General features: G+C 36.4%; 1 protein-coding gene across 1 annotated transcript in view; it reads left to right on the plus strand.

Annotated features, from left to right (window-relative positions):
- The first annotated feature begins 8,849 nt into the window (after positions 1 to 8,849).
- Positions 8,850 to 23,625, plus strand: part of PSMD3 (proteasome 26S subunit, non-ATPase 3) — a 37,805-nt gene continuing 23,029 nt past the window's right edge. Inside the window, exons 1-7 of the mRNA XM_053698164.1 lie at positions 8,850 to 9,072; positions 14,220 to 14,410; positions 14,490 to 14,627; positions 16,127 to 16,263; positions 17,081 to 17,271; positions 18,011 to 18,114; positions 20,902 to 21,016. Of these exons, the coding sequence (XP_053554139.1) occupies positions 8,955 to 9,072; positions 14,220 to 14,410; positions 14,490 to 14,627; positions 16,127 to 16,263; positions 17,081 to 17,271; positions 18,011 to 18,114; positions 20,902 to 21,016 (994 nt within the window). The 5' untranslated portion in view covers positions 8,850 to 8,954. The remainder of the gene's footprint in view (positions 9,073 to 14,219; positions 14,411 to 14,489; positions 14,628 to 16,126; positions 16,264 to 17,080; positions 17,272 to 18,010; positions 18,115 to 20,901; positions 21,017 to 23,625) is intronic.

The following is a 23,625-nucleotide window of genomic DNA, read 5'->3' on the forward strand; positions in this document are numbered from 1 at the left end:
CCAGTAGCCAAACATTTTCAAACTCATGGCGTACACATCAAACATTTATTCTCATTTATAGGTATTGATCATATAGGTAAGGACATCAGAGGAGGTGACAGAACCAGCAAATTGCAGAGGAAAGAAGCCTTTTGGATCTTCACTTTACAGACCAAAAGTCCAAAAGGCATGAATATGAGGCAAGACCTTGACTTATTTATAGATTAATTTACAAGTTCTCTGTTTACTGCCACTAGAATAGCATCATATGTACAGAGTACATTATTCTCTCCCTACCAAGTATTGTAGGCAATCCTATTGCCCCTTGGCACACATAAAAATATAACAAACAATAACCAATGAGTGTTCATCGGTTTTATATACAAAAAAATAATGTGTTTTATCTTAATTTCTTTAAGTATATAGGTTTATTTTAGGTTACACCACCCATTATAATATATTTTATTATTTTATTATTATCAGTTCACTACATTCTTTATAACATCATTGCACATCTTTGTGACTCCCTCCCTTAATAGCAACTATCCTTGCATATATAAATCTCAAATTATATATATTGGACCTATAGGATGTTACCACCATCATAGGCCCAATAAGTGTGTGATGTACAATCTGGGTAACCACCTGGGTGCCTTACAGATAGGATCACCTAGGATTGGAGCACAATAGGCAGTCTACAAGTATTCACTATATATATGCCAAATGAATATTGTCCCCAATAACACTTACCCTCATTACACACCTTCCTACATTTATTCAGGCCATTTCGCTACCACCTAGGAACCCAACAACCAGTCAGATCCCTCTTTATAGGATAGTTGGAGCCCGTAGCAATTACCTTGCTACCTAGGTTGGCAGGAACACCACACTTCACACTTTCCCAAGTACCATACCAATCATGTCCATCAATGCTGCCACCAGCACTGAGGACAAATTGTTACAGATGGAAACCAAATGGGTTTTCAATCTGAATACCGTCATGCCTCATGGTATGAATGAATATAACAATTACTGGGTATATATCTGATGTGATTTATAGCAGCAAGAGATCATTCCTTATATGAAGTGACATAACCAACTGTATTTAATCTTATAATTTGGTGAATTGGTGTTAATATATAAAGACACTAGTAACACCTTCATCTATATGAGTACACACTGATGTGGTTTATAGCACGTCTTACTGGTCCCAGTCTACATATAATATATGTCTAACCAGGATCCTTATGCTCTAGAATTCTGGTCAATATCATATGTTTGTAGATTGGGACCCAGAAAAAATATATATCTAAGTAATACTTTTCTTTTTAGACCATAAATTTAATATTTAACAATCACTAAAAAGGTATTTACCGTTGGATTCAAAGTCATTGATTTATTAAGTATTATATTGATGCTGTTAATAGTGGAATTGAAAACCTATATTATAACCATAGATTTAATACCATTGCGTCACTTGTACATTTTTAAGCAGATAATATGTGATTTATAAGGTAGACACATTATTAGTGAGGGTTAAGCTTAAGACTTACCTTTTACACTAATCAGTATCGCTACACATGGAGAGTTATATATTGGATCATATCCATAGAAATCCTAATAAATCTAATGATAGCCCCATATCTGTAATATAAGTTTTTTTTTGCAGTTATAGGACTTTTTTTTTTTTTTTTTTTTTGTCCATTGTGTATTAACAAACTTCTAGCATATATTTTTTAGAAATATATGGGGATTTCTTTAGCTTTTTATCCTAGAGTTTTGAACATGGTGTTTTAAAGATTTTTACCAGCATGTATGTATGTGTATATATATTTATGCCCATTATTATTTAATATATGTGGAATAACGAATCCAATCTGATTAGGATTCAGACTTAATATTATGCTTATATGATTGGGACAGATTACACATAGATACTATTTAAAGTGGTAATTTAATCAACAGGAATTGTCTAATATTCTAGCACCATTTAAAAAGGCTTTTATTTTGGGATCCATAATAATCCAGTACGTAACAAAACATAATGATGATAACCAAGATAGAAGTTTTGCTAGATACTTATGTGAAAATCCCTTATCACAATAGTACAGCTTCCTGTGTGCAGTGTTTAGCGTAATTTGGTTTGATATATGGTTGTAAATAATATTGGTGCGGTGTAAGTTTTATAACGTTACAACACTATTGAGCATTGGTATATGGATAATCGTTATATTTGAACCGATCGAGTACAATATCTTATAACTTTATGGTATTCACGTTTTGAAGAGTTCACGATTGAATAGGATATTTATCCGTTCAATTGATAGATATATATTTTAACATGCTATCTGTGGATTAATGCGCATGCGCGACACATCATTTGCACTTCTCAGCCACATAGCCCAATCCGGTTAGTAGGCGTCTTCCACCAAGCGTAACCATTGGATATTAAGAAGGCGTTTTCCTGGAAACTCACGCAATTGGCTAACTCTCGGTTTGAGAATGTGTATAAAAGTCCGCGCACCCGGCAGCCTCGGGTTTACTGTCAGTAAAAATATAGCATTGAGAAAGGCTAGGTCATAGCCGAAACGCGTTTGCTCTTAATATTTTGAATCTTGCCGTTCAGTCACTTCAGCCACCTGATGCCGACGTTTCCTGCTATCGGCCAGGAAACAGAGAAGTGACTGTTGGCTTGTTTTTAGTTTCTTTGATATTTGGTAGTGGTTTGTGTTTAACGGTAGGGGTTGTTACCCCATGTCTTTTTAATAATTAATTAAAGTATAGTTCTTTAACTAACTTCATACCCATATAAGTAAGTATGAGTGCTATAATAGCCCCTATCTTTCTCTTCCTTTTCTGTGATAACTAACGGTTTCTAAGGGGTAGCACCGGAATCCATGGATTCTTTTTCTTACTAAATATTAGTGTAGTGCCAGTTTATCCCAATCCCAATAGACCATGTCAAATTCCCAATTAAACTGAAATAAACAACCAACATACTTAGGCGGCAACTAAATAAACAAACTAATAAACAAATAAATAAATATTTACCATAAATTTAAAACATATAATAATAACTGCTCGGTCTTGGATAGTGTTAAGTATCAGTCATTAGCAAAAAAAAAAAAGCCCATTCTTTCTCAAACAACAATGTTGCTATTTTTATCCTTTTCAGTTTGTATTTTTATTCTTATTCTTATTTTTGTGCCCAGCTACATGTTTTTCATGTATAATGTGATCTTTGATAATATTTGTTTGTTTTTTTCCATCACTCCTATAGCATAATTTAGCTTATCACTGTGGTGACTTTGAACCTAGTTGTGCTTACATCTTTATGCACAACATAACAATCAAATTTTAGCATTTAGTTCTTAGTAATATTTCACTATTTCCAAACCTAATCGTAAGAAATATATAACCACGTCAATTTTTTGATTTACATGCATAGCCTATCAAATCACTGCTTAATGACACTTTTTCCTTTTGAGAGTCTCACATTCATGATCCCTTTTTTGCACCCAATATTTGCACACAATGTTTGTTCACACAACACCAATTAGGCTTTGCTCACACACTATTGGCTAATACCAGTATTTAACCTGACAGCAGGTGAACACCATTAGATCTCTGATGAAGCGCATGTGATATATGTATATATATACAGATCTATATAGGAATATATATTTACAAATATAAAGAACATTTTATTGTATGTGAAGAACATTGGAATGAAATGTAATGTGTGTGTGTGGGGGGGTTTATATGTGTATATATGCATATATATATACACATATATAAATACACACACACAAATATATATATATATATATATATATATATATATATATATATATATATATATATATGTAATATAGCCCTTTCCATTCAAACACCTTGTCATAAAATATTTACATTTTAACCTTTATATATAATATCTTTATTAATATTTATATGAATATTTTTTATTTAATAGAGTATATATGTGTATAACACATTATTTTAATGTATATATGTTGTGTTTGGTGCACATTTATTTTTAGCTCTAACCCTTTACGTGAGGTCTTCAGTCGTACTAACACGACAAGCACAAATTTCAATTGCGCTCAGTGGTATGCATTTACTATCAACTTGTAATACGCTCACAAGTCAGTTCAGCCGCAATATTCCAACTCCGCGCCCACGCTAACGTTAGCGCACCACTTGTAATCTAGCTCTTAGCATTACAGTGTTGCTAGTGTTAAAATGACATGTGCTAACCGATTAGAGCATGTAATTTTAACACTATAATGGCCCTTTAATGTTTCTTATATTGGTGCCTTTAAGGAATTTAACAGAGATTTGGCAGTCTACAGCATAATCATGTTACACTAGGTTGACCACTATTGTGACACATTCAAATTAAAGGACCACTAAATACAGTATAATTGCATAATCAATAAATGCATAATAAAAAGACAATACAAAAGCACTTAGTATGAATTTCAAATGAGTAGCAGTTTTTTTTTTCTGACAAATGTCAGTTAGTTAAAGGGACAGTAAACCGCAAAAAAATATTTCATGATTCAGACAGAGAATACAATTTTAAACAACATTCCAATTTACTTCTATTATCGAATTTGCTTCATTCTTTAGATATCCTTTGTTAAATAAATAGCAATCCACATGGGTGAGCCAATCACAAGGCAAATATGTGCAGCAACCAATCAGAAGCTACTGAGCCTATCTAGATATGCTTTTCAGCACAGAATATCAAGAACATTAGATAATAGAAGTACATTAGAAAGTTGTTTAAAATGGCATTCGCTATCTGAATCATGAAAGAAAAAAATGGGTTTAATGTCCCTTTAAATTTCCCTTCCTAATGAATCATGACAGCTATCAGCCAATCACTAAATGCTTATACGTATATCCTGTGAATCTTGCACATGCTCAGTAGAAATGGGTGCCTTAGAAAGTGAGCATATAAAAAGATTGTGCACATTTAGATAATGGAAGTGAATTGGAAAGTTGTTTAAAGGGATACTAAACCCAATTTTTTTCTTTCATGATTAGGATACATTTAGCCACCAAACAGCAAGCGCTACCCAGGTGCTGAACCAAAAATTGTCTGGGTCCTAAGCTTACATTCCTGCTTTTTAAAATAAAGATAGCAAGATAACGAAGAAAATTGTATAATAGGATTAAATTAGAAAGTTGCTTGAAATTGAATGCTCCATCTGAATCATAAAAGGTATCATTTGGGTTAAGTATTCCTTTAAAATTGTGTGCTCTACCTGAATCAAGAAAGTTTAATTTTGACCTGGCTGTCCCTTTAAGACAGAAACTAGTAAATATTGTTTTTGTACTAAAAAGTAGCTGAGATAAGGATACCCAGTTGTGAAAGTAACCTATGGTTATATATGGGCTTGTGTTCCTTACTCTGAACCCCAGTGTTAATAGAAATTAAGTATAGTCTGTATTCTGTCTCAATGTATGTGTTAAACCATTGTAATAAGCAGTTAAATGTATACCATATATTTTTTATATTATTTAGAGAAAGGGAATAAACGTTAGACGATGATGGAAATAGGTTTAAATAGAAAAATATTATGGGGAAGAGAAGGCAAAGGGCACAAATAGTAGTCAAACTGTTAGCATTTACCGTAAACCTAAATTGAATAACATACATATTTTGTAAAACACAAAGAAACACTATAATAATATTTCATAGACTTGTGCTCTGTGTAAGTCTTTTACATATTATTATATTGTTCTGAACAGCTTTGCTGGCAAAATAAGTCCTATTTAGGCTTATGTCAAAGTCTTAAAAAAAATATTTCTGTGCGTAAGGTCAATACTGTTTGCTTTGCTAGTCATGGGAAGCTTTAGATCAGTACTTCTCAACCAGGGTATCAATAGAAATGTGAAGGTCTCATAGACAATAAGGCTAAAGGCAATCAGTGATTATTTAAATACGTACAACAGGATAACACAATATGTTAAATATTGAATATGTTAAAAGTTGTAGTTGATTAATGGCAAATTTAAAGGGACATTAAACACACATTTTTTTCTTCCATGATTTAGCTAGAACATACAATTTTAAACAACTTTCCAGTTTACTTCAATTATCAAATTTGTTTCATTCTCTTAGTATCATTTGTTGAAGGAGCAGCAATGCCCTTCTGGTTTCTGACTGAACACATGGGTGAGCTAATGGCAATTGATATATATACGCAGCCACCAATCAGCAGCTAGAACCTAGGTCCTGAGCTTTCCTAAATAAACCTTTCAGCAAAAGATAACAAGAGAAGGAAGCAAATAAAAAAATAGAAGTAAATTGGAAAGTTGTTAAAATTGTATTCTCTATCTGAATCATGAAAGAAAATGTTGGAGTTTTATGCCCCTTTAAAATTTGATGTCCCTTTAAAATCAGTTATGTGATTCATACCTAAAAAAAAAATCTTACCTTCTTGTGGAAGTATTAATCACCTTAAGGGGTTAATGAAATAACCTGGAGGGGGTTAATGTATTTTAAAAAATATGTCACGTGTATGACAAGGCAAAAGGTTGCCGTTTACTAGTTTTAAATAAATTGTGTTCATTTAAAGGGACACTGAAACCAATTTTTTTCTTTTGTGGTTCAGATAGAGCATGCATTTTTAAGCAACTTTCTAATTTACTCCTATTATCAATTTTTCTTCGTTCTCTTGCTATCTTTAATTTAAAAAGAAGGCATCTAAGCTTTTTTTTTAGTTCAGTACTCTGGACAGCACTTTTTTATTGGTGGATGAATTTATCCACCAATCAGCAAGAACAACCCAAGTTGTTCACCAAAAATGGGCTGGCATCTAAACTTACATTCTTGCATTTCAAATAAAGATACCAAGAGAATGAAGAAAATTTGATAATAGAAGTAAATTAGAAAGTTGCTTAAAATTTAATGCTCTATCTGAATCACAAAAGAAAATTTTTGGGTTCAGTGTCCCTTTAAAGGGACATTATACACTCATTTTTTCTTTGCATAAATGTTTTGTAGATGATCTATTTATATAGCCTATAAAGTTTTTTTTAAAAAAAATGTATAGTTTTGCTTATTTTTAAATAACATTGCTCTGATTTTCAGACTCCTAACCAAGCCCCAAAGTTTTATGTGAATACTGTCAGCTACCTTCTCCAGCTTGCTCCTGTTTGTGTAAAGAGTCTTTTCATATGCAAAAGAAGGGGGGGGAGTGTCTTATTTGCCACTTGCAGTGGGCTTTCCAGCTACCTTTTCAACAGAGCCAAACTGACAGCTTCTAAGAAAGTTTTTAAACAGTTTTATACTGAATTTTTATATCAGAATCTGTGCATCTTATTCTTTATAGAAGTGTCTATTACATGCAGTTATATGAAAATGAGTGTATACTGTCCCTTTAAGTAATGTTTGTTTGTCTTTTTTATTTTCTTTGAATTGTAATACATCCAGTCTAATAGATCTGGAAATGTTCTGCCATATTCACTGTGGAAGGAGTTACTTTTAGTCATTTAGGGGTACAGTCAAATAAAGCAAATCATATGAAGACTTTTCTCAACAAAATGTACCATTTTCTCATGAAATACATAGTTTTCTATAATTGTCCTGTTATGGTATTATTATGTTATATACAGGTAATTGTTGTTACTAGAAAATAAGACAGTGCCTAGATTACAATTTTACCATTCAATGTGACCACTAATAATTTTTATGATCAACAAAAATTGAATCAGTATTCCAGTCTCTTCCCTGCACTTCAATTCTTTCATTGCTGCCGTTTGCTTCTTTACAGACCACTTTATAAGTATTGCAAATTCTGGATTTCCCATTTGCAATGCCAAAGAATGCCAATGGGGGAGCATTACCAGACAATTCTCAGGAAAACTGACTCATTGATATAGTTTGTATACACTGGGGTTTTTTTTTTTATTACCAGTTTCAATGACACATTCAAAAAAATGGTCCTGGAAATGCCTGTGGGAAAATGTGGTAAAGCATGGTTGCCTATTTCTGTATGTGATGCATGAGCATTTAACCATGAATATCTATTTCTATGAAGTGCTCAGTTCAGTAGAATTATTAAAGAAACAGAAAGATTAAATCTTATTTGTTCGTGATTAGGTTTGTTGTGAGTGCCTGTACAGTATTTAAAGGGATACTACACCCAATAATTTTCTTTCATTATTCAGAAAGAACATGCAATTTAAGCAACTTTCTAATTTACTCCTATTATAAACTGTCTTTGTTCTCTTGCTATCTTTATTTAAAAAGCAGGAATTTTAAATGTAGCAGCCGGCCCATTTTGGTTTCAACGCTATGGATAGCGCTTGCTTATTGGTGGCTTATATTTAGCCACCAATAAGCAAGCATAACTCAGGTTCTGAACCAAAAATGGGCTGGCTCCTATGCTTTACATTCCTGCTTTTAAATAAAGGTAGCAAGAGAACAAAGAAAAATTAATAATAGGAGTAAATTAGAAAGTTGCTTAAAATTGCATGCTCAATCTGAATCATTGAAGAAAAAAATAATTGGGTTTAGTATCCCTTTAAGGGGACGGTCTGGTATTTCAATGTGTATGTTAAAATCACTTGTTAGTTACTGGAAGCCAGAATAATACAAACACTTCTTGTTTTGGAGTAAAGACATAAAAACATTGTAATTATTTTGATGTAATAATAAAGAATTAAAACAGCTATATATGCTCGTGGCTTATGAAAATCTTAAAAGAAGGAAGTTATTCAAATACAGTGACACAATTTACATGGACAGCAGCCGTAGCCAATACTTTAACCAATAACTAATATGGCAGCCAAAGCACAGCTTGTTATGAGCGTGACTCAGCGGGTAGCTTGATTCTATCTGTATTCGATTCTTCCACCTGCGTTCAGTCCCCCATGATCCGCTGTGGCTCTTACCAAGGCCTGTGTTGCTAGTCATCCCGGAAGCGGAAGTTTAGCACGGTGAGCACCGGGACCGAACCATGAAGGAGGCTGTAGCTAAGCGACGTGAACCGGAGGACGTGGAGATGAAAGAAGAGGAACCTGCAGCAGTAAATGCGGAGGGAGGGAAGAAAGAGCTGGACAGCGTCACTCTTGAGGGTGCATAATGCAGTTTATATCTATTGTGTTGTGCTGCTTTATTACTATATAATTACACATGGTTTTATGCATTGAGATGGACGTGTGTATGAATATCTGTCTTTATGTATATACATAAAACATTATTATTAATTACAAAGCACCTACATAGTTCACAACGCTGTCACAGTAGGAATCAAATTGTGGCATACAATAAACTAAAATAATGTTATGTACGTTATGATGGGTAGGGGAGGTAACTCACTGTTAGCTGTAAACCATAAGATTAGACAGGACAAATTGACTTGTGACCTGACGTTTTAAATGAGTGTAGACAAACCTCTGCAAATATTGAATTTATTCAGATCCTCTTAGACTGCTATAGTTAATACATACTAGTTTAAATAATTTGTAAAGATGTGCCACTGTATGTAATGCTTTTTTTAACTCCACAAAATTTAATCACTGGTGTAATTAACGAGCCAGTATAGTGATAAACTGACTTAGTGATGCTGATAAAAAAAAAGTGGCATTTTTCACTTGACAAGCAGTGCTCCTTGGGTTCAGTGCAGTATTATCATCACTAGTGATAATGGCATCTAATGAATTAGATCATGTCATTTATAGCTATAATATAGCCCTTTTGTTTTGAAGGTATATTTAGCTGTTCTTTATTTTATTTTTTTGCAATGTCTATACATCTTTGCACAATATTATGGCCATGCAATGTCTAATCTTCATTACATTGGTCACTGTCATTTCTGGTGTTCATTCACAAGATATTGTATTAATTATTTATGGTAAATTTAAATATTTGGTTATGAACAAATGAAGTGTTCAAAACAGTTAAATCTTACTTAGTATGTGATTCCCAATCGGGTGCAAACTTTAAAGGGATGTGAAACTAAAAAAAAATATCTTTCATGTAGAGAATTCAATTTTAAACAACATTCCAATTTACTTCTCATATCTAATTTGCTTTGGTCTCTTCTCTTGCTATCATTTATTAAAAATAAAACCTAGGTAGGCTCAGGAGCAGCAAAGTACTACTAGGAGTTAGCTGTTGGTTGCACATATATGCCTCTTGTCATTGGCTTACTTGATGTGTTCAGCTAGCTCCCAGTAGTGTATTACTGCTCCTTCAACAAAGGATACCAAGAAAACAAAGCACATTTTATAATAGAAGTAAATTGGAAATTTGTTTAAGATGATGGGAACTATCTGAATCATGAAAGAAAACTTTTGGGTTTTATGTACCTTTTAAACCTTATTACACGAGGTATGAATAACATGCTATCAAAATAACCAAAATATTTGGTAATCTAACAATCACCTTGACAAAGCATGGCCCCTACAGCTTTAGCTACAATTTTATTTCTGGCTACTAAGTTTTTATTATTCTACATGTATGTTTATACAAATACACTTTTTTGTAGTGTAGGAGTGCCTTGCCAATATTCTTCCTGGCACCCGTTACAACATATTATTATTCTTTATTTATAGAGCGCCAACAGATTCCGCAGCGCTGTTCATAGGTAACAAAGATAAAAGGACAGTACAATATGAGACACCAGACAAAATTTAACAAACAAATACAGGAGGAATTGGGAGCCCTGTTCCCGTGGGAACTTACAATCTAAATGGGTAGGAGGGTGAGAAACAGGAGGTGGGGACTGCAAAGGTGGGAATGATGTTAGTGTGAAGTTAGATGAGGACAAGTATTAGGCAAGTGGAATTCATTAGTTACTGATTTGGTTATAGGCTTACCTGAACAAGAAGGTCTTTAGGGAGCGTTTAAAGGAGGAGAGGTTGGGGGAAAGTCTGACAGCACGAGGAAATGCGTTCCAGAGGGTTGGTGCCGCACGAGAGAAGTCCTGTAGTCTAGCATGAGAGGAGGTGATGGTAGAAGAGCCAAGGAGTAGATCGTTGTTGGATCTTAGGGGACGGGCTGGAGTATATTTGTTGATGAGTGAGGACAGGTATGGGGGAGCTGCATTGGTAAGGGCTTTGTAGGTCAAAGTGAGAATTTTGAATTTAATTCTGCTGTGAATGGGGAGCCAGTGAAGGGACTCTCAGAGGGGTGCGGCAGATACAGAGCGTCGGGAGAGGTGGATTAGCCTAGCAGAGGCATTTAGGATGGATTGATGGGGGGGAGAGGCAGGAGAGAGGAAGGCCAGTTAGTAGGTTGTTACAGTAGTCAAGCCGGGAAATTACTAGGGAATGGATTAGCTGTTTAGTAGTTTCAGCACTCAGAAAAGGACGAATTTTGGAGATATTGCGTAGGTGGTTGCGACAGGATGAAGAGAGCGATTGGATGTGGGGTATGAAGGACAGATTGGAGTCGAGTGTAACTCCAAGGCAGCGGACTTGGGGTGATGGGGAGATAGTGGTGTCACCGACAGTGATAGTAAAGTTAGAAACTGGAGTAGAATTAGTTGGGGGGATTAGAAGAAGCTCAGTCTTGGGACATGTTGATTTTTAGGTGGTGAGAGGCCATCCATGAAGAAATGCCAGATAAGCAGCCGCTGATGTGGGAAAGGACAGACGGAGAGAGTGCAGGGGTGGATAGGTAGATCTGAGTATCATCAGCATAGAGGTGATAGTTGAAGCCATAGCTACTAATAAGTTTACCCAGTGAGGAAGTATAAATAGAGAAGAGTAGAGGGCCTAGAACAGAGCCTTGAGGTACTCCAACAGACAGAGGCAGTGGAGAGGATGAGTCACCAGCAAATGAGACAGAAAAGGACCTATTAGAGAGATAAGAGTTGATCCAGGAGAGGGCAATGTCAAAGAGCCCAAGGGAGCTGAGAGTCCGTAAGAGGAGGGGATGGTCAACAGTGTCAAAGGCAGCAGACAGGTCAAGTAAGATAAGTATAGAATAGTAGCCATTGTTTTTAGCAGAAAGAAGATCGTTAGTAACCTTTGTGAGGGCAGTCTCAGTTGAGTGTTGGGGACGGAAGCCAGATTGCAGGGGGTCAAGCAATGAGTTGGAGGATAGGAAGTGTGTTAGGCGATCGAAAACTAGTTTTTCCAGGACTTTAGAAGCAAGCGGAAGTAGTGATATGGGGCGGTAGTTTGCAGGAGAATTGGGGTTGAGGGAGGGTTTTTTGAGGATGGGGGTGACCTTTGCATGTTTGAAGGATGATGGAAATGAACCAGTAGTACGGGATCGGTTGAATATGTGAGTAAGAGCTGGGGTGAGGGTAGAGGACAGAGATGGTATTAGATGTGAAGGGATAGGGTCAAGGGGGCATGTAGTGAGGTGTGAGGAAGATATTGGGGAACTCGCTTCATTCTCAGTGGTTGGGGGGAAGGAACTGAGAGTGTCGGAGGGGGTGACCGGGGGCGCAGATGAAAGGTTACAGTCTTGTGGAGGGATGTTGCTTCTGATGGTAAGTGTTTTGTTGAAAAAGTAATCTGCCAAGTCTTGAGCACTAAAGTCAGATGAGGGGGGTGGTGCAGGTGGATAGAGGAGTGTGTTGAAAGTGGAGAAGAGACGTTTAGGGTTTGATGAGTGAGAAGATATGAGAGAAGAGAAGTAGTTTTGCTTGGCTAAGTGAAGGTCAGAGGAGTAAGAATAAAGAATGAACTTATAGTGTAGGAAACCGTGTTCAGAGCGGGATTTCCTCCAGGCACGTTCAGCAGCACGGGAGCATTTTTGTAGATAGCGTGTTTGCTGAGAGTGCCAGGGCTGGAGCTGACGACGTGAGGTGTCGAGTGCAGAGGAAAGAGTATTGTTATAGTGGTTTGTAGCAATGTCAGGGCAGGATACCGTGGAAGTGTGGGGAAGGCGTTTTTGAATAAGGTTAGAAAGTTGGAGAGGATCTACAGGTGCGGAGGCGGGGGGTAGAAATAGGTTTAGCCTGTACATTGAGATTATAGGTGAGCAGATGGTGGTCTGAGATGGGAAATGAGCGACAGGTGACTTCAGAAGGAGAGCAGAGGTAGGAGAATACCAGATCAAGAGAGTGTCCGTCACGGTGAGTAGGGAATAGGGTGGATTGTGAAAGACTAAAGGAGTTTGTGAGTGAGAGAAGTTTAGAGGCAGCAGGGGTAGATGGGTTATCAATGGGGATGTTGAAGTCCCCTAAGATTAGAGCAGGTGTATTTGTAGAGAGAAAGTGAGAAAGCCAGGCAGCAAAGTTGTCGAGGAATTGGGAGGTTGGTCCAGGGGGGCGATAGATAACTGCCACCTTGAGGGAGAGGGGGGAGAAAATGCGAATGCAATGGATTTCAAAGGAGGAGAAGGAGAGAGATGGATGAGGATGGAGGTGCTGATAGGAGCAGGAAGGGGACAGTAAGATTCCAACACCGCCACCATGTCTCTCACCTGGCCTAGGTGTGTGGCTAAAGTGGAGACCGCCGTGCGTTAGAGCAGCAATGGAAGCAGTGTCAGAGGAAGAAAGCCAGGTTTCAGTAATTGCTAGAAGATTGAAAGCGTTAGAAACAAACAGGTCGTGAACAGTTGAAAGTTTGTTACAGACAGAGCGTGCATTCCAGAGGACACAAGAAAAGAGAGGGGATAAGCGCTGTGGGTTAATGGAGATGAGATTGTTGGGATTGCGTGACCTTGAGTTTGTATTTTAAACCCTAATCTAGCATTACTTACAAGGCCATAAAGAGAGAAATCATTAGCTGTGGTGTTTAGGAAAATGCAATGTTGATTGTGCCCATGTTTATTATTCAAATTATTGAAGATATAGGGTTGTTCATGCTATCAAACGCTATTGGCAAAAATCTGGTAAACCTTACCATGAATCTGTTTATTGTAGGAACATTCTATACATACTTCCTCTGTTGAGATTTTAATGTGTGTGTGTGTTATGACTTGAGTTGTTAACAGTTGATTGTGTCATGTTGCTATGTTTTGCATTTACTGGCCTGTCAGGTGTGTGTAGATATAGATATGTTTTATGTAATATAGAGTGTGTAATTTATATTTATGCCCTGTAGATTGTAAGATCTTTAGAGTTGTGCCCTCAATGTCATGTTTTTATTTTTGTTTAGTATGTTTTACATGAATCCATCTTATTGTGTACTCTGTATCAAATCTGTATTATGAGCCTATTGCTACAGAATTTGGCAGTGCTTTATTAATAAATAATTTATATGTTTTTATATAGGTTTTTTTTCTTCTTATATTATAATTTTCTATATGGTCTCTGTAGACATTAAGGAGCATGTAAGGCAAATTGAGAAAGCTGTGTCAGGCAAGGAGCCAAGATTTGTACTGCGTCCCCTTCGAGCTCTGCCTTCCACATCCCGTAGACTTAATCCCAATGTCCTACACAAAGCATTCAATGGCTTTTTCACCTCGAATGCTGCCACACGTGACTTTTTGCTGGGGTTTCTGGAAGAGGTGAGAGAATTCTTCAATAGCCATACTTCTCCATGGGAAAATGAAATGATTGTTTACATTTTATCACCTTATTTGACAGCTCATGGACACAGAAGGAGATGTTCAGTTTCGACCTCGCACAGGAAAGGCTGCTTCTACTCCCCTGTTGCCAGAGGTAGAAGCATATCTACAACTACTGCTGGTGATTCATCTTATGAACAGCAAACGCTATGCAGAGGTAAATTCGATATTCTAGAAATTACTGTGTTGGGGTTGATACATCTTCTTTTTATGGCAGTGCAAGAGAGTGTACTTGTCTTTGTACACCCTGCCATAATTAATAATCCACATTAGTAGTTAGTTGTACATTTTGATAAGGTGGGGGATGCCTCCGTCCAGGTAAATAATATATTTTTATACCTCTTGCTTGTGTCTGTGCTGCAACAAAATAAAGTTAATGGAATAATACAGTTTTATTAAAAATGTGAGCTTGATAGGGAATCGTGATTCCTAAAATTTACTTCTGGCTCCTAAATCTTGTAATTATTCTACCCAGTGCTAGTTCAAATTAGTTAAATGTGCTCGATTCACCAATACATGTCTGATAAAGTGGATAGTTAAAGTAAATGTAAACTTGAGCGAACTCGCTCAAGTCATAGGATAGAATTTAAAAAATGAGTGAGGCTTTCATTCATCAAATTGGTACTATATACTGATCTTCTTCTGAGTTTTTTTACCTTTTTAATGCTATAAGGAAAAGCGCCGTTCCTCTGCCCGTCATATTGCTCAATTGATTTACAGATGCCGAATTTGCAATCCGCTAATTGTTGTTTCAGCCCCTTTGCACAAATGTCACACCCCGGGGGGGAAACAAAGGCGCTTATCTTTATAGCATTAAAAAGGTAAAAATCTCAGAAGATCAGTATATAGTACCAAATTGATGAATGAAAGTCTCACTCATTTTTTAAATTCTATCCTATGACTTGAGCGAGTACGCTCAAGTTTACATTCACTTTAATGTTTTGATTGCAAGGAGGAATAGGATAAGTAAACCGACACAATCTGTCTTTAACAATAGGTGGCTTCTTTAAACTTAACAAAACAAACATGCGCGTTAGTAGTTCAGGGCTTGGCAAACCTATGCGCCAGGGTGCCTGTCGTGTCCTTGTGGCATTAATACCTAGTTAGCAAGCTTTTGATCCAAAACAACTGTATTAAATGGATATAATAGGTTGGTATTATGCCGAAGGAGTATGTCCCAGCATACTAGTAAATACTAGTAAATTGCAGCTGCTTTAATGCCAGGGTAAACAAAATAGTCTACTTGACACCAGAGACAAGCTTGCAGTACTAATCTCCATGCTAACACTGGCACTGATCAGTAAGTATGCTGTGTATACCAACCAATCAGTGCATGTGCACATAAGCCTGGTGTTTCAGATATTCTTCATTGCAGCTGCTTTATACTCTATTTTAGCTTGCAAAACAAGTGCTACTGTTGCTAGTAGCACTTTTTATCTGTACATTCGTATTGCCCAGAGCAGCTTTAGGGCTTTGAGGAGTCTTGATAGTCTGCTTTATATGGTATTTTAGTAACCAAGCTAATTTTAATATTTTGCTGTTAGGAAGAAATATTCTATATAAAAGCCATTCTAACCAACATAAATCATTGTGTGCACTAGAGTGCCTGTATAGCATCTAACTGTTGTACGTTCTGTCAACTTTGTTTCTGTCCAGGCCCAGAAGGTATCGGATGACTTGATGCTGAAGATTACGCCCCAGAATCGTAGGGCACTGGACCTGGTGGTTGCCAAATGTTACTATTACCACTCCCGTGTTTATGAGTTCCTAAACAAACTGGATGGAATTAGAAGGTGAATGTCTGTACTATGCCTCCCTTGTTCATGACCTAGATTTAAAGGGACATGAAACCCCAAATTTCTTTTGTGATTCAGACAGAGCATACAATTTTAGAAACTTTTTCAATTTACTTTTATTATCGGATTTAATTTGTTCTTCTAGTATTCTTTGTTGAAGTAATATCTATATAGATAGCATGCACATTTCTGGAGCAGTACATGACAGGAAACACTGCTGCCACCTACTGTTCTTGCAATAAAACTGCTGCCATATATTACTTCTTCCTACCTGCTTTTCAAAAAAGGATAGCAAATGAATGAAGTACATTTGATTATGGAAGTAAATTGGATTTTTTTTAATATATATATATATATATATATATATATATATATATATATATATTTACGCTCTATCAGATTAATAAAATATATTTTTAAGGTTTTATGTCCCTTTGTAACTGGCTTTTTACTATCCAGCATTCAGCGTTATATCCTGCAGTAATGATGAATAAGATGACATTATATTATGTACACAGAGCAGTGCAGATAAAGGCCTCTATTTATCAAAGTCTGGCGGACCTGATCCGACTGTGGATCAGGTCCGCCAGACCTCGCTGAATGCGGAGAGCAATACGCTCTCCGTATTCAGCATTGCACCAGCAGCTTTTTAGACCGCTGCTACATAACTGTTTCTGGAGAGTCTGAAGATTCGCCAGAAACAGGGGCCCACAAGCCCCGTACGGAGCTTGATAAATGGGCCCCAAAGTCTCTTTCATGCTCACTGAGTAGCCATAATGTTTTATCTGACCACGTGAACTCTTTTTGTTCTCAGTTTCCTGCATGCAAGGCTGCGAACAGCAACACTAAGGCACGATGCAGATGGACAGGCAACACTACTTAATTTGCTGCTAAGAAACTACCTGCAGTACAACTTGTATGATCAGGCTGAAAAACTTGTATCCAAGTCGGTGTTCCCAGAGCTGGCGAATAATAATGAATGGGCCAGATATCTGTACTATACAGGTAAGACTTTAAATCTGTGCAATTTCAGTAATAATTCTAGTACATATTCAGAGGCATATCCGGAAAGTCTGATATTATAACAATGTATAACCTTATAGCCAGTTAGTTTAGGAAAGCAAAAGTGTATAGTGGTTATGCTACAGGTGTAATCCAGGGAATAGTTCTGAGCTTTGTTTATCTCTCAAAAGTTAGGAAAGTCAAAATTAAATGTCCGTGATTCCGATAGATCTTGTAATTTTAAGACCCCTTTAAATTCACATCTAATATCATCAAATTTACTTTATCTTGGTATCTTTTGTTGAAAAGAATATGCACATACATACACTACTGGGAACTAGCTGGCAATTGGTGACTACACATTTGTATCTTGTCATTGGCTCATTATATATGTCGGCTACCTCCCAATAGTGCATTTCTGCTCTAGAGCTGACTTTGTAGAGCAATGTTTCTCAACCACGGTCCTCAAGTACGCCCAACAGGCCAGGTTTTCATTAAAGCTGAACCTGACACAGGTGAAATAATCGGGTGATGAGCTGATTATTTCACCTGTGCACTGGTTAAGCTATAATGAAAACCTGGCCTGTTGGGGGTACTTGAGGACCGCAGTTGAGAAACACTGTTGTAGAGGATAAATACACAGTTTATATACTAGCAACAGCGCAATAATAAAATGCTCCAACTTTTTACAGCTTTTATATCCTTATAAGAGGGTAATTACACAGCTGTTGTTTTTTTTAAGGTCGGATTAAAGCAATTCAGCTTGAATATTCAGAAGCCAGAAGAACACTGACTAATGCTCTGAGGAAAGCTCCCCAGCATGCAGCTGTAGGCTTCAAACAGACGGTAAGTGCTGGAACACACCCTTACTTGTTCCTTTCATTTCAATGCAGATTTATTCAAGGAACTTAACGTTTTATTACAATTATTTAATTGGAGCCTGTATCTTCTTCCAGTTTCACAATAGTACTGCATAATCGTATTCTTGCAGTCTGTCTGAGTTGCACTGTTTTCAGATGCTATGTCCATGCCTTTATTGTTAATAGCAGCACACTCCCAAGTGCTTCTTGCTTTGTGTGTATCTATCCACTATGGTCTCTGGTGCACGCAGTTGTTATTTTTTTAATCCATCTGGCTGGAGGCTGCAAGAATAGGGAACGTTTGATGTATAATCTCCATGAATGAACCTTGTCTATTTTAAATGATTCCTAGTAATGCGGTACATATGTGTAGTAAAATATCTTTGCCTTATACATTTGTTTAGTTATTTTGCACCCCTTTTCTGAGAAAATTGCAAATAAACATGAGAAGCTTTGCATCCTAACTTCCTACAACTAAGGCAAGTGGTGAGTGGAGTTTGGCCTTTGAAAAACAGTTGCAGAAACTAACTCTGCTGATATGCTAATCTATTGTAGGGTAATAGTTATGTAATCGCAAGGTGTTTAATGTCCCTTTTTAATTAAAACTGTTTTGATTGTAACTTCTGTTTACAAATAGTCTTTATTCTTCTTCTTTTCATTATTTTTCTGAGTTATTTGTAGAAGACCAACAGCATTGTATTTTGCACCAGATTCTAACATAAGAGGCGATAATAGACCAGATTAAAGGGACAGTATACACTCATTTTCATATAACTGCATGTAATAGACACTACTATAAAGAATAAGATGCACAGATACTGATATAAAAATCCAGTATAAAATGGTTTAAAAACTTACTTAGAAGCTCTCAGTTTAGCTTTGTTGAAAAGGTAGCTGGAAAGCCCACTGCAAGTGGGAAATAAGACACTCCCTCCCCTCCCCCTTCTTTTGCATATGAAAAGACCCTTTACACAAACAGGAGCAAGCTGGAGAAGGTAGCTGACGGTATTCAAATAAAACTTTGGGGCTTGGTTAGGAGTCTGAAAATCAGAGCAATGTTATTTAAAAATAAGCAAAATTATACATTTTTAAAAAAACAAAAAACTTTATAGGCTATATAAATAGATCATCTACAAAACATTTATGCAAAGAAAAAATGAGTGTATAATGGCCCTTTAATAGGTAAAGGGCCCTGCCTGTGAGTTACAAATAGTTGTAGATCACTTTGCATAAAGGTGATTTACACTGGGCTCATGAGCTTACATGCCAAGGGGTTGCAAGTGGAGTTGGTGAAGATGGGTGAGGAACAGGGGTAAGAAAATGTAGCGTAGAGCAAGGCAGAGAGGCCAACAAGATGGGAAATGGCAGAGATATAGGAGGCTGCAGTTTTATTCAGGGCCTTGAAAATGATTATTATTCATCATATTTTCTTTGTTTTATTGGTGTTCTTTGTTGAAAGCTAAACCTAGGTAGGCTCATATGCTAATTTCTAAGCCCTTGAAGGCTGTCTCTTATCTCTGTGCATTTTGACAGTTTTTCATAGCTAAACAGCGCTAGTTTATGTGTGCCATATAGATAACATTGTGCTCTCTCCTGTGGAGTTACTTATAAGAGGGCACTGATTGGCTAAAATGCAAGTCTCAAAAGAACTGAAATAAGGGGGCAGTCTGCAAAGGCTTAGACACAAGGTAATCACAGAGGTAAAAAGTGTATTAATATAACTGTTGGTTATGCAAAACTGGGAAATGGGTAATAAAGGCATTATCTAAAAAAATTATTAAACAATGACAATTCTAGAGTAGACTTTCCCTTTAAATCTTAGTAGTTTCCTGTGTGATGAAGCTTTTAAAGTGATGGTAAATTTTTAATGATTAAACGTTATAATTTTAATACTCTACCATTATTAACCTAAATCGCCTCATTAATTTGTTTATTAGGTTGTTCCAATATATAATAAAATTATAATTTACTTTCAGAGCGTTGCCACTCCTTGCTCCTCCCCCAGCCTTACTTCCTGTTAATATTCTATTCCCGGAGAGAGAGAGCTGTATCTCCCCTCTCTACGTCAGAGCACTGGCTTGTCAATCTTCACACTTAGCTAAGAGCATGCGTTTCTGCGATATAGCACTATCAGGCAAGGAAAAAAAGTGCTAGCGCATGCGCATATCTCTTGAAGGGCGTTTTCTTTGTAGGAGTGTCGCCGACAGGCCTGCCCTGTCATTGGTTAAAAAAAAAATGTGACAGGAGAAAATCAATGGTGGTCTTTGCACGGGAGGGAGATGGCAGTTAGAATTTCTAAATTATAATCAAAGATATTTAAATAAATATAGCGAATCGGAACATTTCATGAATGAAAGTGACATTTTTTTCGGATTTTCTTGACAATCGCTATTTCGAGGAAAGCTAAGTTTACCATCTCTTTAATTTTGGGGAAGATTTTTTAGGTTAGAAATGAGAGGTATTGGCCAAGGACTAGATGCAAGGAAAGATTGATTGCTCACCTGCTGCAAAGCAGTATTCCTGGTGCTTTACTGGTGGATAGGTACAAGCCTCATAAGAAGTTTTTTTATTATTATTATACAGAAAAAATATATATGCTCCATCAAAGTGAAATTCACAGGCATTAAATATTCCACCAACTTCTCATGACATGTTGTTTAAATTCTGGAGTGGAAGAACATTGCTATCACATAATAGTGGTATTTATTGTATACTCCTAAGAACAAAATGGTTGCATAAATAACTCAACATATGCTACACTTGTCTTCATCAGGTTCACAAACTTCTCATTGTCGTGGAACTGTTGCTTGGAGAAATCCCAGACCGCCTTCAGTTCAGACAGCACTCCCTAAAGAGGTCGCTAATGCCCTACTTCCTGCTTACCCAAGGTGAGCTCTTCTTGCCCACTTATCACTTTGTATTTAGTTTGTTTATAGTTAAAAATGGTATCACAGATATGTGACTATTTCAGATGTAAACATTCATGACTAAATAATAACATTCTCATAGAAAATGCTGATTTTATTCTGAAATATTCCTTGCACATTGAGTTCTAAACTTATGAGATTAGCCACTATTAAAAATATTACTGGACATCAAACTTTACAAGACTTGTCTGGGGAATAATCTGTTTTACTTTGAAAATATCAAAGTAAAACTTGAGAAACTGTTCCTTAAAGGTATAGGAAAGTCAAAATTAAACTTGCATGATTCAGATAGAACATGTCATTTTAAGACACTTTTTAAATTCACTTCTATTTTTAAATGTGCTTCGTTCTCTTAGTATCCCTTGTTGAAAAATAATACGCACATATCATACACTAGTGGGAGCTACTGCTAATTGGTGCCTGCATACATTTGTCTTTTGATTGGCTAACTAGATGTGTTCAGCTTTCTGCCAGTTGTGCAATGCTGTTCCTTCAGCAATGGCTAACAAGAGAATGAAGTAAATTTGATAATTAAAGTAAATTGGAAAGTTGTTTAAAATTGTATGTTTGCTATCCCTTTAACTGAAAAATACTAAAAACACAATATAAAAACAAGATACAAAGTGAAAAAAAATAATAATTTGATCCATTTGTGAAGAGAAAGTGAGAAGATCCCCTCTAAAAATATGTTTAGCTGAATGAAAATAATCAAGTTTTATATCACCAATACACTAACATTTACATATGAAACAAAAGTAAAATGCTCACTTTGGCAATATTTGGTGATATAATTTTCTTTTGTATGTGATTTTTTTTTTTCTTCTTTCTTTATGTATTTTTGCTGAACATATATTATTTTGATACATCTGGTTTAGCAAGGAATGTTTTTGGTGGGGACCCTTCATCTGTGTTTTGTTTTATAACTGAAAAATGTGTTGATCTCATTGCCTGACAATTATTTACTGTTGTCCATTATTATGTTCTTTCCAGAAACATAAACTAAATTGCAGAATCTCAGATTTTTACTAAAAACGTGATAAAAATGGTTAAATAAGGAAAGCAGGCATATTACTAAGGCATTGCATTGTAGTTGTCCCAGCAGCTAACACAGTAAACCTTAGACTGATAAAAATAAAAACATTTTGTTGACATGACATGCAGTGTTGCTAATATCTTCAAAACAATGTTTTAGAAAAATGTCACCAGTTTGGGTATACTCTCAAAAAATATTTTTTTTTTTAATTCTCCCCCCCCCCCCCAAAAAAAAATAACTTTTTTGTAGGTAAAGATTGCAGTAACAGTGATAGAGAAAACAGATAATCATCCAAAGACATCACATAAATATACGCCTGTACATTCTTTGCATAGTAAACATGGCTTTCTTAACAATTTGTAATTGTATAATGACAAGATACGTTTTTCTGTAGCCTTCTACTTGACATCTACTAAAATAAAGATACTGCAACATACCTATCTGGTTTAAATGCATAATCAGTAGGGTTAGGTATGCGGCGAATGTCACCATATCCTGATAAGTAAGCAGGTGGTCATTCAGGTAGAAATCCTTTAGATAAGCAAACTCTACCTGTCTCCATCCATGAATCCGCATATTAGGTAGAACCAAGAGTAAAGAGATGATGGGTTGAATTGGCGAGGGATTGGAGGGCTTTTTTTTAATTCTTGTAGCACTGCAGTAAAGAACTTTAAAAAAATAAAAAATAATAATAATACCACAATATCATTGTTTATGGTTTCTTCTTTAAAATATTTTCTTTGCAACATTCATACCAACAGAATTCATACGGGCTGAGCTTAGCTGTATGCACAGTGGAAACATTTCTAGACTTTGCCATTCATTTAAAATTATCATTACCACTACTCTGCCCATTCCTATTGTAATGATTCTGTCTGTTAGCAAACCACCGGTTTATCTCTGAGACTTGCACTCTGTGTGCTTTTCTTGTGAACCAGGAAATCGTAGTGTTCTATTGCCATTTTTCTTTCTTTCATTTTTGTTTTCATACTGCCAGATTACGAGTTTTTCGTTATGAGCTGTGCGGTGCTAACAAGCAGTTTTGTCTCACCGCTCACTTACCTACAGCCCTAGTTTTACGGGTTTTTACAAACCCGGCGTTAAAATGCAAGAAGTGAGCGTTGAGCAAAATTGTGCTCCTTACCGCACTTCAATACCAGCGCTGCTTAAGTCAGCGGTGAGCTGGTCGTACGTGCTCGTGCATGATTTCCCAATAGACATCAATGGGGAGAGCCGGCTGAGAAAAAGTCTAACACCTGCAAAAAAGCAGCGTAAAACTCAGTAACGCACCCCTAATCTTACACTTATTAACCCCTAATCTACCGCTCTGGACATCGCCGCCGCTATAATAAACATATTAACCACTAAACCGCCGCACTCCCGCCTCGCAAACACTAGTTAAATAATATTAACCCCTAATCTGCTATCCCTTACATCGCCGCCACCTACCTACATTTATTAACCCCTAATCTGCCGTCCCCAACGTCGCCGCCACTATATTAATGTATTAACCCCTAAATCTAAGTCTAACCCTAAC

Source organism: Bombina bombina, chromosome 1, assembly GCF_027579735.1.
Source record: "Bombina bombina isolate aBomBom1 chromosome 1, aBomBom1.pri, whole genome shotgun sequence".
NCBI classification, from domain to species: Eukaryota; Metazoa; Chordata; class Amphibia; order Anura; family Bombinatoridae; genus Bombina; species Bombina bombina.